Source organism: Globicephala melas, chromosome 17 (genome assembly GCF_963455315.2).
Source record: "Globicephala melas chromosome 17, mGloMel1.2, whole genome shotgun sequence".
In the NCBI taxonomy this organism is placed as follows: domain Eukaryota; kingdom Metazoa; phylum Chordata; class Mammalia; order Artiodactyla; family Delphinidae; genus Globicephala; species Globicephala melas.
Genome location: NC_083330.1, coordinates 78245002 through 78261463, shown reverse-complemented (window position 1 = coordinate 78261463; position 16462 = coordinate 78245002). Strand labels below are relative to the sequence as shown.

At 66.2% G+C, this 16462-nt stretch overlaps 1 protein-coding gene across 14 annotated transcripts in view; it reads left to right on the top strand.

Annotated features, from left to right (window-relative positions):
* Positions 1-16462, top strand: part of TSNARE1 (t-SNARE domain containing 1) — a 145895-nt gene that overhangs the window by 61952 nt on the left and 67481 nt on the right. For 6 of the 14 annotated variants that reach the window (XR_009559570.1, XM_060287405.1, XM_060287406.1 and 3 more), the window contains 2 exons: positions 9864-9936; positions 11282-11740. Coding sequence is in view for 13 of the 14 variants with exons in the window: in XM_060287405.1 (XP_060143388.1) it covers positions 9864-9936; positions 11282-11740 (532 nt within the window). In the remaining variant the exon portion in view is untranslated. Of the gene's footprint in view, positions 1-4491; positions 5195-9863; positions 9937-11281; positions 11741-14520; positions 14604-16462 lie in introns of those variants that run through there. The other 8 variants (XM_060287404.1, XM_060287402.1, XM_060287403.1 and 5 more) reach the window with 3 other exon arrangements.

Here is a 16462-nt window from a genome sequence, read left to right as displayed (position 1 = left end):
AGGCCTGAGCAGAGAGGGACCCGCTTCTTCCTGCAGCTCGAGAGCTGAAGCCCTCTTAGGGGGAGCCCCCGACAGCCCCTCGGGCACACCCGGGGGTCTGCACCGCCTGTGTGAGGTGGAATGAAGCGGCTGCTTAGGACGGACGGACTTGGCCTTGGTCCGGCACATAGGGAGCAGAGGTGCAGGCTCCCCAGCAGGGCCCAGGGCCTGAGGATGTGAGTGGGGTGAGGGCTGCCCCCCAGGAAATGCTGGGAGCTCCTGAGCAGGTGGGCCCTCCGCTCTGAGGGCAAAGCCCCAGGAGGTCGTGGGGTTTGCTCAGGGGGTCAGCCAGTGCTTTGGGCAGCCTCTCGTGGCCGCCAGGTTGAGGTAGGGGCCAGATGCACAGCTCTGTGCTCACGCAGAGGCCCCCAGCCGGGGTTCGGGGGAGCAGAGGGCCCAGGTACCGCCAGCCCCTCCTCGTGCGAGTGGTGAGTACAGGCAGGGGGTGGGCTTTACCGGGGGTGAGGGGGCCCCATGTGGAGGCCACTGCTGTCATTTAGCCAAGATGGAGGGGCACGGGCTGGTGGGAGAGGAGTGGGGCTCTGGGCCGACCAGGACCTCGGTTGATGCAGGGCCAGCCTGAATTCAATGTCTTGTCTGTGGCCCTCAGAGCCAGGCTGGAGCTTCCTGGGGGGCCGTGGGCGGGGCCTGAGGCCAGCCTCACTGACTAGCTTGTTTCCTCATCTGCAGTGTGGGTGATGTGGGTACGAAGCAGGTGCTGGCCAGAGGGTGATGGCGTGGGACGGGGAGTCAGCATCACTGGTCTTGGGCACCACACCTCCCTGCATCCCTTCCTCCCTCCCTGCAACCCTCCCTCCCCCACTTCAGGGTCTTTGGAGGTGGGAAAGACAAAGGAAAATTGTCATTAGCGTTTAAAAAGCCCTCCCCCAGGTTTGCATCTGTCCTGGTGACAGCACATCTCTAACAGGACTTGTTGGGAAGGTGCCGATCAGTCTCGGCAGCAGAGACGGCCAGAACCCCGCTGCTTAGGTTTCTTGGGGCTTGTTTGTCCAGATCTGCATGGCCTGTCGGGGGCTGGGCTGTGGTGAGTGGGCCGGTGCTCTGGGAAGGGGACTGTGGGAACAGCCTCAGGAAGACGCACGTGGCATTTCTCACCTTGGCAGGCTGCAGACTGGTTCCGTGTGGAAACTCCTTACTGTACCCCCCCTACTGCCCCCCACATTCCAGGGGGGCTTTTGGACTTGCATGGGTTTATGCGTTCACAGTGTTACTGGAGTGAGACTTGTGGTCCCAGGGAGCCCCTTTGAGGCCCTGTTCTGCCTTGAAGGACTTACCTGTTAGGTGGGGGGTAGGGGGTGTGGACGGATGGGGAAACGGAGGCCCAGAAGGTGGAATTAAAGTCACGACAACAGGTTAATCACATCCGATTCCTTCATAATCTTCTCTTTCTGCTTTCTGGTCCATGATGGGCATTTCCGGGGTGGCTGCTGGGCGCTGAGCAGCCTGGCGCGGAGGGTGTGGAGCTGATGGGTCCACTCAGTGTCTCTGTCCCTGCTCTCCTCCCCCTCCCCGAGTCACCTTATGGGACAAAATAAAATGCCAGCCTGGGGTGCCTTTTCCTGGCTTTAGACCCAAGTCTCCACTAACTGGCTGGGTGACCTTGGGCCTGCCTCTCGCCTCGGTCATTTCATCTGTGAAATGGGTGGGTCAGGGAGGAGCCTCCTTCTCGGGGCCCTGCCATTTCAGATGGCCCATGGAGGGCTGTCAGGGGCGACCGGCACCTTGGCTTGCTGGCCAGGGATCAGGTGGTGAGTGGGCAGGAGACTGAGGGCTGCCAGGGCCTCCCGCAGTGGTTCTGGGCCCTTCCCTGGCTCAGTGGCCCCTGGACCTGCTCAGTTAGGTATTGAGTGAGGGCATCCTGCCCTGGGGGCGCCGTAAAGACCTCCACCCAACCTCCTCGGGCAGCCCGTCCTCTGGCAGCACAGAATGTCCTTTAAGACCCTTTGGGGGCTCCCCATTTGTGGGCACGATGAGATGGCCCCCACTGCTCTCTTCCCTGTTACCCCGCAGACACCCCCCTCCCCACCCCTGGGCTCCTGTGATGCCCAGAATGCGCCTCACCTGCTGCTCCTGTGGCTCCTGCCGCCCGGAAGCCCCTTCCCAGATCCGGGTATTGCTGGCTGCCGCCCCCCCCCCCCGCTCTGCCCTCTGCCTGGAGCTCTAGAGGCGGCCCTGGCGATGGAGAGCTGCGTGCCTGGTGTTCCAGTAGCTGGCTCCCTGCCCGAAGGACGGCTGTGCTTGGCCTGCGGGCTCCCAGAGTGCAGGAGACCCCTCTGGATAGGGGGGCACCTCGTGGCTCCAGAGGGCAGAGTGGCTCATCACGAAGGGGAGCCGTGCCAGCCCAGGGCACGCGTGTCCCTGGCACGTGATCCCGTGGAGCCAAGATGTCGGTACCCGCTTCCCCACAGGCACGCCACACGGCTGGGACCCAGGTGGTCTGAGCCCTGGCCGCACCCAGGTGGGGCGCATCAGGAGGGCCGTGCCAGGCCGAGGGGAGCTCCGAGCATACAGGAGCCTGGTCTGCGGGGCGGGTCCCTCCGACGAGAGGGCACCTGCGGCACCATGCACCCCCTGCCAGCCCTTGGCTCCCCTCTCGGGCTCCTTCCCCCCGCCCTGCTTTGGAGGCAGCTGGTCTCTGGCTTCCCAACTGAGGGCACCTCCCTGACACTGGTTCCAGGTGGGTCAGGCCTCAGGGGCCCCAAACCTCCCAGGACCCCGAGGGTCAGGGAGGGGTGCTGCTGGGGCAGAGGTGGCGGCTCGCAGCCTCCTGGCCAGTGGCCCTGTTTGGAGCAGAGAGGAGAGGGAATGTCCATCTCGTTATGGAGTGTGAGCTGTACGTGGGTTCAGGCAGCGGCGTGAGGCTGGGAGTGGGCAGGCAGCGGCGGGATCGGTGGGCGTCAGGAGGTGTCTGGGCTCCCGGTGAAGTAGTGTCCAGGAGCTGCTGCCCCTCCCCACTGTCGGCCAGCGGCAGCTCTGTCCCCAGGCCTGTCCTCTGCCCCTCGACGGCCTGTATCTCCACCTGCAGCTGTGCCAGAGCCCTGCGTCCTCCAGGGCCTCGGCCCTCCCTCCTCTGGAGTCTGGCCTGCAGGGCTGGGTGCCCACTGCCCATTCTCAGTGGCCGTGAACCCTCCACCCTGTGCCTTCTGTAACTGAGCATGTGGGGTCCCGAAAGAAGGGCTGGGGTCCCTTCAGACACACAGCAAGGCTGTGGCCAGCCTGGGGAGAGCCGGCTCTCCCAGCGGGCCCCGCCTCGCATCCCTTCCAGCCTCAGGTCCCCTCTCTGAGCCTGTTTCTTAGTCCTGTGGGGTGATCAGAAATGGGGGACTCTCAGATAATGGGCTGCGGGGTGCTTGGCGGACTGGAATGTGGGGCATCCCTGGGTGCCACTGTGGTGACCCCTGGGGCTGCAGGCTGAGCTGGGGGCTGGGAGACAGGGCGAGGCCTCTCCCGAGGGGCAGGAGGGGTGCCTGCAGGTCCCCACCACACTCCGTCAAGTGCCCAGCCCTCCGCCGGGGCCCCTTTCCCGGGAGCCCATCCTCCCAGAGGGCGGAGGCAAGGCCTCCAGAGCTTCCTCTTCTGGAGACAAGGCCGCCCTCAGAGCCCCAGTCTCCCTCTGGCCAGTGGCTTGCCTGCTGTCCCTATAGCTGCGGCCGGTGGTCTTCATGGACCCTCAGGGCCCTCCCTGCTGCCCAAGTGCTAACGGGTGACCCCTGCTTTGTCCCTGCACGGCTGCCCCTCGCCTCTGCCAGGGGTGCCTCCACACCCCCGTGCTCCTGCTGCCCCCTGGCCAGCTCTGGGCCCACGTCCTCCCAGGTTCTCGGTGGGGCGGCCCTCTCCAGCCTGGGGGCAGTTTGGTCCCACCTCCCAGACCTGGGCTCCTCGTTGCCCCCGAAGTGGGCTGCCCTGTCCCTCCTCCCTGAGTGCGGCCGAGGTCGCAGTGCCAGGACCGGGCCAGTGCGTCCCTCCAGCCCCACCCCCGTCCCGAGCCTGGACCCTTGTTCCTCCAGACACTCCAGCAACTTGTTTCCTTTTATTTTCAGGTTTTGACTTAGATGTTGCCTGTCTAAAATTTCAGTTGTCCTCTGCATTGTCTAACAAAGCACTTAATTACTTACCTCGTTATTATTTCTCTTCTTCCAGGAGAACGTAAGCCCCATGGAGGCAGGGATTTTCGTCTGTTTTAGTCCTGGCGCCCCAGAGGGTGCACGACACTGTCTGGGCACTCAGTGACTCTCTCTGGAACAATCAGGGGGATGGGGGATGGAGGGGTGGGTAGATAGATGGATGGTAGGGGCATGGGTGGGGGATGGGTGGGTAGATGGACAGGGTTGAGTGGATGGCAGGTGAATGGGTGAAAAGTTGTACGTGTTGGGACTCCGCAGAAGATTTGTGTTTTAATAAAAGGGCTCTGCTGCCTTTATTTACACGCAGCTTCTCGTCAGCCCACACAAAAGCCCTGTGAACGTGAGCAGCGCGGCGCTCCAGCTTGACCAGAGATGAGGTGGAGCCTTGGCGGAGTCGTCACCTGGCCGGGCCACAGGCCGCACGGCTTGCGTGTGGCAGAGCCGGGACTGGAGCCCAGCCGCCTGACTCGAGAGCGGGGCTATCCCGACCGTGATGCTCTGACACCTTCCCCAGATGAGGAGGTTGCAGCAGGGCACTGAGATCGCCCCACGAGGGGTTGGCGGAGCCCAGGAGCCAGCCCACGAGGCCCAGCTCCGCCTGCCCATGGCCGGTCTCTGAACTCTGGTTGAGGTGGGCTCCTCCTGTCTGGAGCGCAGGGCGGTGCCTGGTCTCCCCAGGGGGTCGGGAGGAGTTCGAATGAGACGGGCACGTGCCCCCAGCCACTGCCAGCATGGAACGGGCTTGCCAGGCATGGGTCTGGCCGACTCACCTGTTGCCTCCCAGCCAGCTCTGCCCGCGGCCTGTGCTGCCATGTCTTCACCGGCTCCTTGTGCCAAGCCCAGCTCCCCTGATCTCACCTGTGAGGCCTGGCGCTACCTGTTCCCCTCCTGAGCTGCCGTGTCACCTGACCCAGGTGCAGAGCTCTGTGCTCACCAGCTGCTCTGTTGCCATGGCTACCTGGCAGGCCGAGGAGGGAGCAGGCTGGGGTAGAGAGGGGCCAGGAAGGGCCTCCAGGCTGAGCAGAGCGTGTGGGGCCTCAGCCACCCTGCCCGTAGCTGGCATTGTGCGGCCAGAGGGTGGGGGGTTGTTGATCTGGCCAATATCTAGCTATAAACGTGGGAATAAATCGATAAATAAAGTTTGGCTATTCCGTGAACTGGGACCGCGTCTCTGTAGGTGGATGGTTGCCAAGATCCTAATTACGAGAAGAGATTGCGTGATAGAGAGAAGTGCAGCGGCATTTTCTTTCCTTTTGCTCTTAAAGGTGGAGGACACACACACACACACACACACACACACACACACACACACACACGAGGTTTTATTATGTCCTATGCAAGGTTGTTATTCCTCAGCGCCAGTAAAAAGAGAGAAGATTCCGTGAGAGCTTTTAATGAGTTCTAGTTTTAGAAGCCATCAGGAAAATAATTGCCTGCTTTAAACATTTACTAAGTTAAGGTGCTTTATAGTCTCTCCCGCTCTCTGGTGCCCACGCCTGGGCACATGGCTCCCAGTGCCGCCCTCGTGCGTCGTGGCTGGGGCTGCCCCGGGGGCTCCATCCTAGGGCAGCCCTGGGGGGCTTCTGGGCTCCCAGCATGGCCCCTGTGACCAGCCAGGCCTTGAGGTCACACCCCGGGGACTGAGTCCTGGACTTCTGCCTGGAGCTCGGCTCCTACCCCAGCTCCTGGTGGGGCCCAGATCTCTGGCACAGCCCCCTCATTTGCCCTTGGCATCCTCCATCGGGAGCCCAGGCCTGCTCAGGTGCCCAGCACGGTGACCCGAGGGACAGCCATCCGTGCCGGTCGCCTGTGCCCAGATACTGCCGCTCTGTGTGCTGCCCCCTCCCCTGGGCCCCTCCCTCTCCTGGCCCGTCATCAGGTCTACCCCCAGCCAGCACGTCCCAGCACCCGTGAGTGATCCTGGACGAGGAGGAGGTGCTAGCCCACAAACTCCTCCACCGGCCAGAGGCCTGGGGCTGGGGTGGGGACCGCAGACCCCGGGCAGCCAGGGTCACACCTGCTCCACATTACTAGGGACGTGCGCGTGGGGCTCCCTGCCCCAGACCTTGCAGGGGGGCTGGAGGCTGTGTGCCCACAGGCTCATCTGGCTGGGAGCTGGGATCCTGGGGTCCCCATGCTCTGAGCAGCCCCTCGGAGCCAGTCTGGTCCGTTCTCTGAGGTCACATAGGAGGCTTCTGCCTGGGAGTCCAGGAGGGGTCTGTGGCCCCAGGCTCGCCTGCCACCCTTTTCCCGTGGTCCGTCTGGTTCTGCGTGGTGGTGGGGGGGGCGCACCCTGCTGAGCCCCTCACGGTGGCCCGAGGTCGGGGGTCAGCCTGGTGCTCGGGCAGTGTCCCCTGCTCCCATCCTCGCTCCCTTGGCCACCAAGCTGGTGGAGACCCGCTGGAGCGGGTGGCCCTGGACACCCTCGCCCCTCATCCCCCCCACGCGGCTTCCTTCTTTTTTGAGTGGGTAAGATCTTTATTCAGAAGGATTGTTCCAGGGAGTGGGGGGCTCTTGAGCGAGGAGGACGCTGTGCTGTATGACGTGCAAACACCTGGGAGTCGGGACTGGCTTCTCGTCTGCAAGGGAGTGCGCCGAGCCGGAGGGGCTGGGCTGGGGCATCCGCGGGGGGCGCAGGCCATGGAAAGGAGCTGGGCTGACACTTGGCCAGCACGCCTCCTGCCCCAGCGGGTCACGGGATGAGTGGTTCGGTTCATCTTGTGTGAGGCAGAGAGGGAATTAGGGGTCCGGGCCCAGCCTCGTCCTGGGCGAGTCAGGTCTGCGTCACGTGGGGAAGGGTCTCTGCAGAAAGCCGTCCCTGGAGCACGGAGCGTCGCCAGGAGCCCAGCCTGAGGGTCTCTTCCAAGCGAGGGGTTTATTCATCGCCGAACAGCTCGGAGGGTCATGGGTCTGAGGGCGAAGCAGGGCCCCAGGACAGTCTGCAGAAGACGTGGGGCTGGAGGCGCTCCTCAACGCCAGCCGAGCGGTGGCGACGGTCAGCGGCCGGAGTCTCAGGCGTCTTAAAAAGAGGGAGGCTGGGAATGAAGGAGGGTGTCCGTGTCAAAGGTTACATCGACTCCCCAGACCCCAGCGAGTGGAGACCTCCCAGGAGGCAGCCGTGATGATGAGTTTCTGGAGGATGAGATGCGGGTGCCCTTGGAGCGCAGTCCGGGCGGGTCGCCTGCGTGAGGCTCAGCCTCCTCGGTGCTGCTGGCCTGTGCGCCCGGCGCTCTGGGTGCGTCTCAGCTCACGCCAGCGGACCGGGTCATTGCTGCTCCGGGCCGGCGTCCTTGGCCACAGCCCCGACCGTGTTCGGAGGGCTGCTCGCTACAGAAAGGTCACGTGGGGAGGAGACAAGGCCCTGGTGGAGACGGCCGTGTGCAGAGCTGGTCGGCAGCCCCTGCGCCTGCGTGTTTGCAGCGTTTGGGGGCTTGCGTTGGCTGCTGCATCTCTGTGGGGGCCTCTCCTGAAGCCCAGAACGTGAGCCGGACCGGGGACCCCGTGTTCCACCCGGGCTGTCCTGGGTTCTCGGGGTCAGTGCTGCTGCAGCAGCCGTGTGTCCCGCCGAGGCCAGGCCGCGGCGACGCACGGCTGCTCGTGCTCCAGGGGCGGTGGGCTCGCTCCCAGGCCCCTGCTCAGCCACCCCCTCCCTGTCCTCTCCCTTGCGAGGCTCCATCCCTGTGCCCACGGGAAGGGGTCCAGCGCGTGCACGTTAAGTCTGCCGGTGCCAGTGGCTGTGGCACCAGACGTCCCTGGGAGCACCCGCCACCCCTGGGTGCTGATCAGGTGTCCCGACTGCCGGGGCTGCCCCGCTCCCGGCGGTGACCCAGGGAAGGGGGACCGGGCAGGCGTGAACGCGGGTGCCGGTATTCCCCAGCTGCGTGTCCCGGGGCAAGTCCCTTAACCTCTGGTGACGATTTCCCCGTCTGTGAAGTGGGGGTACCAGCGGTGCCCTCACACAGCATGGGAGGCTGTGTGCCCTAGAAAAGCTCCTCTGAGCCCCCGAGTCCAAGTGCACCCACGGTCAGGCTCAGGGCCCCCAGGCCAGCCTTGTGCGAGAGAGACTTCTGTCCGCGGCCCACCGGGCAAGCTCAGGGGCCGAGGTCAAGGTTGGTGGTCTGGTGGCCTTGGGACGGGAACCTGGAAGTGTGAAGAGGTGTGTCTGTCTGCCTGAGGCCTGGCTGATACCGCGGCTGTCGCGTGTGACCTTGAGGTCTGGACCTTAGGGTGGCGCCTAAGCTTGGCCTCCCCGCCAGTGGCCTCAGCCAGGGAGGGCCGTGGGGATGCGGATCCCGGAAATGGGCCCAGGCCAAGGCCACTCGAGGCCCCACGCTCACCACCACCTTCCCGGCCGTGGGCCCCGTCCCAGCAGAGCCGCCGCCTCCGCCGTGTGTGAGCCCCGTGGTGGAATTGCAGTTGATAGTACGTGTTGGTTTAAGATCAGGCTAATTGCTTCATCTCCCAGAGCACTCCTAAAAAGGGGATGAGTCTCCTGGTAATATTTTGCAGTGGGGTGAAATGAGCCTCGTGGAAGTCAGTCCAGGCTCCGCGTGAGCTGCAGGGTGGCAGGGGCAGGGGCGGGCTGTGAACGCTCCCCGCCGTCTCACGGGCGTGAAGGAACCTTCCCTCTGGCTCTACCCTGGCCAGGCGCTGGGCACTGAGGGAGGAGGAGGTTTGGATTTGCCCAGTGGTAGGTGGGGGAACCTGGCTCCGAGGTGAATGGCTTTGCGCAGGGTCACCTGGCTGGCCGGTGGAGGAGCCGTCTCCTGCAGGGAGAGGGCTTCAAGTCAGCGGGCATCGGTGCCCATCCCAGCCCTCCCCCTTCCTGTGAGGCCCGGGAGGGCACACACCTTTCCGGGCCCCGCAACCTCCATTGTCAGGTGGGTGCTGTGACCCACCTTCACAGGTGCTGCCAGGTGTGAAGGTGCCATGTGTGAGGTGCCCCTGGCACAACCCCAGGCAGGTGGTCCGTGAGTGGTGTGGCCACACCCCTCACCAGCATCACTGGTACTGTTGCGGGGCAAAGTGGAGTTAGGATAGAGGCGGGCGGCACGGAAGATGCAAGAGGACAGCGTGACATGCAGGGCGGGAGGTGCCCCAGAGTTTCCTGGGCTCAGTTCTGCTTCTTACCCCATTCACTAGCTTCACAAAGTTACTCATTCTTTAGACAGCACTGGGGCTACCGTCCATCCACCCACCCACCACCGTCCATCCATCGTCCATCCATCCATCCACCCACCACCCACCCACGTGTGCTGGCCCACGCTAGGTGCCGAGTGTACAGAGAAGGAAAAGTGGACCCTCTGTCAAGGAGCCCCCCCAGGAGGGAATGAGGAGTGAGGTGCCTGCAGGACTGACAGGCCTGTGGGAGGTGCAGACTGTGCCCTCTGCTCTCAGCCTCCTTCCCCCTTTAGTCAGGCCTGCAGGACAGTGCTGGGGCCACAGCCCTGCACTAGACTAGACTGCAGCCTTCCAGGGTCCTCTGTACACGGCAAGGGAGCGCGCAGCCCTGGGATCCTCAGCATGGGGTTTGGCCTCGGGGTCAGGAGACAGTGTTTCAGATCCCAGCAATGTCTCTGACTTGCGGGGTGACCCTGGGCTTGTTCTGGTCCTTGCCTCTCACTTAGCACTCTTGGTGGCCGTGCCCTTGACCTAATGGCTGCCATCTTGTTTCCACAGAGTGACCTGTTGGATGTGAACCAGATCATCAAGGACTTGGCCTCCATGGTGTCAGAGCAAGGAGAGGCCATCGGTGGGTACCCATGCCATCCACCCAGCCACCTGCCCGTTCCCCCAGGCGCGGGCAGACGGCAAGGCCCGGGCAGGTTTGGAGGTCTGGGCGTCTGCCGCATTCCCTCCCCACCTCCTCAGGTCGCCCCCAGCCCCTCGGGAAGGCCGGGCCTGAGGAGTTTCACGCAAGAGGCTGGCCCACCCGTTTTGCTCTTGGAAGAGCCCTGGCCTGCCTGCCCCCGCCCCCCCGCCCCGGGCCTTCCTCCCCAGCCAGGGACTCCCCAGGGGGAGGACAAGCTGTCCTGGGCGGGGGATGGGCTGCAGTGGGTCCCCCCACGGAGACTGCTGGGGGTGTGCAGCCGGGAGCCGCTTCCCAGGAAACGTACGTGGTGGGTTACAGGGCTGTGAGGGGGGAGCTGACGTCCCTGCTGTTTCCCAGTCTCCCCAACGTGAGGGCCTCGGCCCCACCCAGCCTGGCCTGCCACCTGCTGTGGCCTTAAGGCTTTCCTGCTGCTGCCCTGAGTGCCCGGCTGCCCTGGGCAGCGGGGAGGTCGGGGAGGGGGTACTCACAGCCCCTGGCCTGGAAGAGCAAGGCGGCTCGGGGCACCCCGAGCCACTCGGCCAGCAGTCAGCACCCAGCCACGGCCCAGGGCTGCCCCCCACCCTCACCCTTTCCCCTGCCGAGTCGTTGCCTCACTGGGGTCCCCTGGCTCTGAGTAGCCTCCCGCCTCTCAGGCCTGGGCGCCGGCGAGGTGCTGAGGCCCATGCATGCCCTGCTCCCCAGCGGGCGGCCCGGCTGCCTTCCTCGGGGTGTGCTGCACCCCCAGGAACAAAGCGACTGGAGAGAGTCGGGCTGCGCCGCCTCAGGTCCCTCGCTCAGCTGCAGAGCCTGGGTTCCCGCAGGACCCTGCTCTGGCGGGGCCGCCCGTCTCCCCAGGGCCCCGTCTGTCTCCACGTCCTCCCTCACCTCGCTCTGGCTGCCGTCTCGTCTGGGTGTGCAGGAGGCTTTTACGCTCCAGATGGACACCCAGCTGTCACCCGGATGGTCACTGAGCCCCATCACTGATCGGGAGGGGCTGTGTCCCGGGCGGGGAGGTGGCAAGGACTCACCTGCTGTGACCCTGGTTGGGGCCCGGCAGAGGGGATGGGCACCTGGGCCCAGACGGGCCCCTGCTGCGTGCTGCGTGCTGTTATGGGTGTCCCTGCGATGACGGTTGTCGGCCTGGGGCCACCGTCCCCTCTACGGGGTGCAGTGGAGACCCGGGGCCACGAGCCGGGGTCGGGGGCTCTGCTCTCCACGGCCCGTCCCATCTGCTGCCAGGCGCCTGTTGGCCTCCGCCCGCCCTGAGCCTCTGGTGCCTTTCCAGGGTCCAGCAGCGGCAAGGCCGTGTGCCGGCGCAGCTCCAGCCCCGAGCCGGCCGTGGTGGCCCTGCTGCCCGGGCCGGGCTGTGCGCCCCTGCGGCCGGGCTCCCACTCACGCACCAAGACGCGGAAGCCCAACTTCAGCCCGCAGGAGACCGAGGTGCTGGTGCAGAGGGTGACGCGCCACTACCCGCTGCTGTTCGGGGCTCTGCGGGGCCCACCCGCCCGGAAGCACCGCGTGTGGAGCCGCATCCTGCAGGCGGTGAACGCGCTGGGCTACTGCCGCCGCGACCTGGGCGACGTCAAGCACAAGTGGCGGGACCTGCGAGGGGTGGTGCGCAGGAAGCTGGCCGAGCGCCCCCGGGCCCCCGGCCCCGTCCTCACGCCCGTCGAGCGCATGGTGGCTGAGACCTTCACGGCCCCCGGCCCCGCCGGCGAGGGCCAGCCCGCCGAGGCCCTGCCGAGTAAGTGGACCCTCAACAGCCTGCATGGAGCTTCGAGCAAGAACCACGGGGAGAGCTGAGGCCCCTGTGCGTCTGCTGGGGAGACCGAGGCTCCAGGCCAGTCCTGGGCGTGAAGGAGCTGAGGCTCAGAGCCAGGTCCATCTGGGGTCGCTCCACATGACAGGGCCTCCGCGGGGCCTCCGAGACCTCGGAAAGTGAATCGCTCGGGTGCTCGTGGGAGGCCGGCACCGTTTCTTCCATCACTGGCCCGGCTTAGCTCACCTCCCTGCCCCTGCCGTGCCCTGTCTTGGGCGTGGTGCAGGCAGGGCAGGTGAGCTCACCTCCTGACGCCCTCTTGGGCTCTCGGAGTGGGGTCCCTTCTGCCTGGGTCACTCAGCCCCCAGAACAGGCCAGGGCAGTGTCTGGGGCTCGCAGCCTCCCAGGGCCCACCGCCGGGGCCAGCTTTGCAGAAGTTTCTGAGCCTGGTGTGGAGGGCAGGCCGGGCCCTCCGGGGCGCCTCAGCATCTCCTCCCCGCACCCGTTTTCCTCCTCCTCCTCGAGGCGCCTCTCAGTGTCCGTCAGGGGTGCCCTTCGTCGGGCTGCCTTCTGTCTGCGCGTAATGGCTCCACCCACAGCTCCAAGCTGAGCTCCACCGGACCCTTGCCTCACCCCTTCCTGGGGAGCTGCTGGAAGGACTTTGGAGACGATGGCAGAAGCAGGACCAGCTCCCTCCTGAGGGCTGCAGCGTGGGCGGCAGGATTCATCCTCGTGGGGACGAGCAGGGGCCACAGACGCCCTCAGCAGAGGCCCCAGCAGACCTTCTAGTGGGGGTCTGCACCAAGCAGGGCTGGGCGGATCAGAGATGCACGCAGACCCAGGACACGGCCGTGCCCTGGGCTGGACCGTGGGGAGGGGCCTAGTTCGGGAGACCACCTGCTCCCCCACAGGCAGAGCCAGACCTGGTTTTGGGGTGCTGCAGGGTGGGCACACTCTAAGGGCCGAGGGGGGCTGGCAGCAGGTGGCACGGGTGTGGCCCTGGGTGTTGAGACCCGTCCCGCGAGTTCCCAGCCCCGGATCAAGGCAGGAGCTTGGTGGCTGTGTTTCTCCTGGTGGCCCCCGGGTGCGGCGCTCGGCACGCTCCTCGGTCACGAGGCCCAGCCTGGCGCAGACGCCCCTGCCTGCTCTGGTGGGCCGGCGGCCCCTCTCCCGCGCCCCGTGGCTCCCGGCTCTCCTCCGTCGGGACGGTACGCTGGCAGCGAGCTCCTCTTGGCATCGGCAGGCACAGTGCTGACTCAGAGAGGTTTGCTGAATGAGTGAGAGGGGTAGGGGCAGGACACCCACTCTCCGCTCCGGTGGGCTGAGACCAAGCAGGGGAGTGGCTGCCACGCCTGGTGTGGGGGTGGCTCGAGGCCCAGCCCCACTGGCTCCTGCCTCTGGGTCAGTTCTGGCCTGGGGCTTGGGCAGGGTCCGGCTGCAGGGCTGCGGACGGCTGGCTGGCAGAGTGCAGGCCACCCGCCCCCGGCGTGCCTGTAGCTCTGTCCATGTTTGGGGGAGTGGTGCTGAGGGGCTTCTCTTTGGTCCCGGGGGGCCTGACCCAGAGTCTGGGTGCCCCGGAGACCCCCAGAGCAGAGGCCTCCAGGGCAGCCCCCGCCGAGCACCTGCAGCGGGGACTGGGGGGGAGCCCGGGGGCCTGTGGCCCTGCCTGTGCCCCTCCTGATGGGGCTCCCCATGGAGCGGCCGGACTCAGGCTTCAGGGAGGGCACCACAGGCAGGGAAGACGCCCCCTGCTCAGCCCGGGGCCCAGGGGACTTGGTGCCTGGGCGGCACCTGCGTTTATGGGAACGGTCCCTGCCTGGGCCTGGGTGGCGCCCGGGAGCGCAGCTCTCCAGGGAGACGTGGGCGTTTAGCCGTTTCCGCCTCTGGAGTACTCACCAAAATGCATGAATTTGGAGGCTTGTCCTGTTTTCCTACAAGAATGTACTTGATGCACCTCTGCGCCTGGTCCCTGCTGAGGGCCGTGCCCATGGCCGTGCCCACTCCCTGATCGTCTGGGCGGTCCTTCCCTTTGGGAGGAGAGAAAACAGCATAGAGAATCGCCCTGGTCCTCAGCTGGGTGCAAACCCGGTTCCTGCTGGGGTCAAGCACCGCGGTCCTGACTCACCCCTGCCCTGCGTGCCCTCCAGCTGGGCTGTGCAGCCACAGCGGGGCAAGGATGGATCTGGCCCCTGTTTTCTGTGATGCTGCCTTTTTACCAAGGGCGTCGCGGAGGGGAGTCTCCTGGTGTGCAAGGGCGGCCCCGGGCCTCGTCAGGGCGGCTCAGGTGTGCTGTGGGGCTGGCACCTCTGGGGGGCTGCGTGGACGCGCCCAGCCGGCCCCTGCCTGAAGTCCTGGTCCGCACTCAGCCCCTCAGTGTTGTCAGGACCGGCCGCTTAGCGCACTTGCTGACGTCCAGGGCCGAGTGCGGAGGAGGGTGTTCCCAGGCCGTCTCGCCGTCTTCACGGTGACTGTGAGCGTGCAGTCATTGCAGAGCCGGGCCTCACTCTTTCCCGAGTGGGCTGCCGTGGCTCCAGGGGACAGGCACTCCTGGGCTCTCTGTCCGGACAGCTCAGGCCGGCCAGCGCCCACGCCAGGGGGCCGACCGGTGCCCCCTCGCTGCAGCCTCTGTTCTCTGGAGGCTGGACTCCCCGCTTGTGCCTGGAGTGATCACCGGGGGGACAGATGCCGTCCACGCCCCGTCCGCACGGCCCTGGGCGACCTCAGGTTCTCCACTCTATAATTGCTTCTGTTGTCTTGATTTGCAGATAGTATTGAAGCCGGCCTTGAGGCTGCGTCCTCGCACGCAGAGGCGGCCAGCGAGCTCCTGGCCGGAGCCAGCCGGCACCAAGTAAGTCAGTGTGAGGGGACAGCCCGCCGCCCCTCCGGCCCCTGCCCGCGCCCGGGAGGGGCAGGCCCGCAGGGTCTTCTCTGCGCCCAGGCGGGCTGCTATGGGGGAGGGGAGAGGAAGGGGTTGCGGGCCGCATGCCCAGGGTGGGAGGTCCCGCCTCCCCCTAGTCTGCACCACCCCCTCCCCCAACCGCGCCGCCGAGAGCGCGGCCGGGGCTTCTGCCCACCGCTCAGCAGTGAAGTGAGAGGGCAGGGGTGAGGGGCGGCCAGGAGCAGTGCCCACCAGCTGGGTCTCGCTGCAGTGGGTGCCGACGTTGCTGTGTCTCCCTGTTCCCAGGGTGTGCGCGGCACCCCAGCTGCCCCTGCAGGAAGCTCTGCGGCTTCTCCCTTATTCTCAGAAGGGCAGGATGGGTCTGTCGGTGTCTGCTGCCTTCCTGGAGGGCGCGGACCACGGAGAGGGCCGCCTGGCCTTCCGGCCGCTGGGCCGGGTGTGGCCGTGTCTGCCCCTGGCCTGGCCCCCGGCTGGAGCTGGTGGGGCCCTCTCTGCTTGGGACGAGTTGGCCGGCTCAGAGGGAGTGAGGACAAATATCTGACCCTGATTTGCTTGAGATGGGCTTAGGGTAGCCTTGGGGACCAATGCCGGGCTGCCGTGCTGACCTGCAGCCACCGCGTGAGCCCCTGACTGGGCCAGGCAGGCTTGGACCTGGGTCCAGCAGGGAGGGGGGGCCCGCAGCCGCCCTCCGCTTGCTCGCTGTCACTCACTGGCCCTCCGCTCCGTGCTGCGCCCCGACTCGCAGGGGTGGAGCCCACAGAGCGCATCTCTCCTGGAGCGTGCGTCCTAGGGGAGGTCGGGGTGGACAGTCCAGTCCAGTGACGCGAGGGCCCTGGGCCAGCCGAGGCAGGGAGGGCTTCCTGGGGTAGCGCTGAGCAGGAGTTGTCCTGGCAGAGGGGACAGAGGCCAAGGAAGGGGCTGCCCGGGCGAGCTCGCGACGCCCCAGGCCGGGGTGCGGACAGCTGCGTGGGGGCCGTGCCGGCGGGAGCAGGGAGGGGGCCGGGGAGAGATGATGGATGACGTCCTGTTCCCTGGGGGCTTTGGGAAGTCAGGGCTGTGCTGGGCAAGGGACTCCAGTTGCCTTAGCGGGGAGGAGAGGGCACAGGGTGACGGTCTGGACCAGGCAGGGCTGTGGGTGGGGCGAAGCGTGGGAAAGAGCGGCCCCTCCTAGCAGCTGCGCTCCCTTCCCAGGCTTCCCGTCCCTCAGGGAGCCCAGTGGGCAGAGCGCACGCGGGACGGGAGGCTGCTGGACTCCACGAGAGTGCGTCGTGGGGTGGAGGCTGGCCCCACTGCTGGCCTCCCCTTTTCTCTGTCAGTGGCCACTAGACGCCTAAGTCAGGGCGACACGCGTAGGCCACACGTGACAGCTGGAGAACACCACGCCAAGGGGGGGCGACGGCATGTATCTGCAGGACGGGGCGGAGGCAGGGCTGGAGGTCGTGTCTGCTGGTGCCAACTCGGGGCTCTCTGCCCCAGCCACGGGCCCCAACCTTTCAGCATGCCGAGGGCAGCCAGACCTGCACCCGGACCTCTCCACCTGGCTGGGTCCTTCCAGGGCCTCCCAGAATAGAAGGTGCAGACTGCAATTGACAAGCAAGGCGGACTTGTCGGAAGCCCAGGGCCCGGCCTCTCCAACGGGAACTCTCCGAGCGGGCCAGTGCCTGCTGCGGGCCCTCAGCCCCAGGAAGCCTCCTCGCGGGAGGGAAGCAGCACGCCGGCAGGGTGGCTCCGCCCGTGAGCCTCTGGGCTCAGAAGGGTCAGCAAGTGCCCGGACCGCAGATGCCTGGAGCCCAGAAGGAGGACGTGAC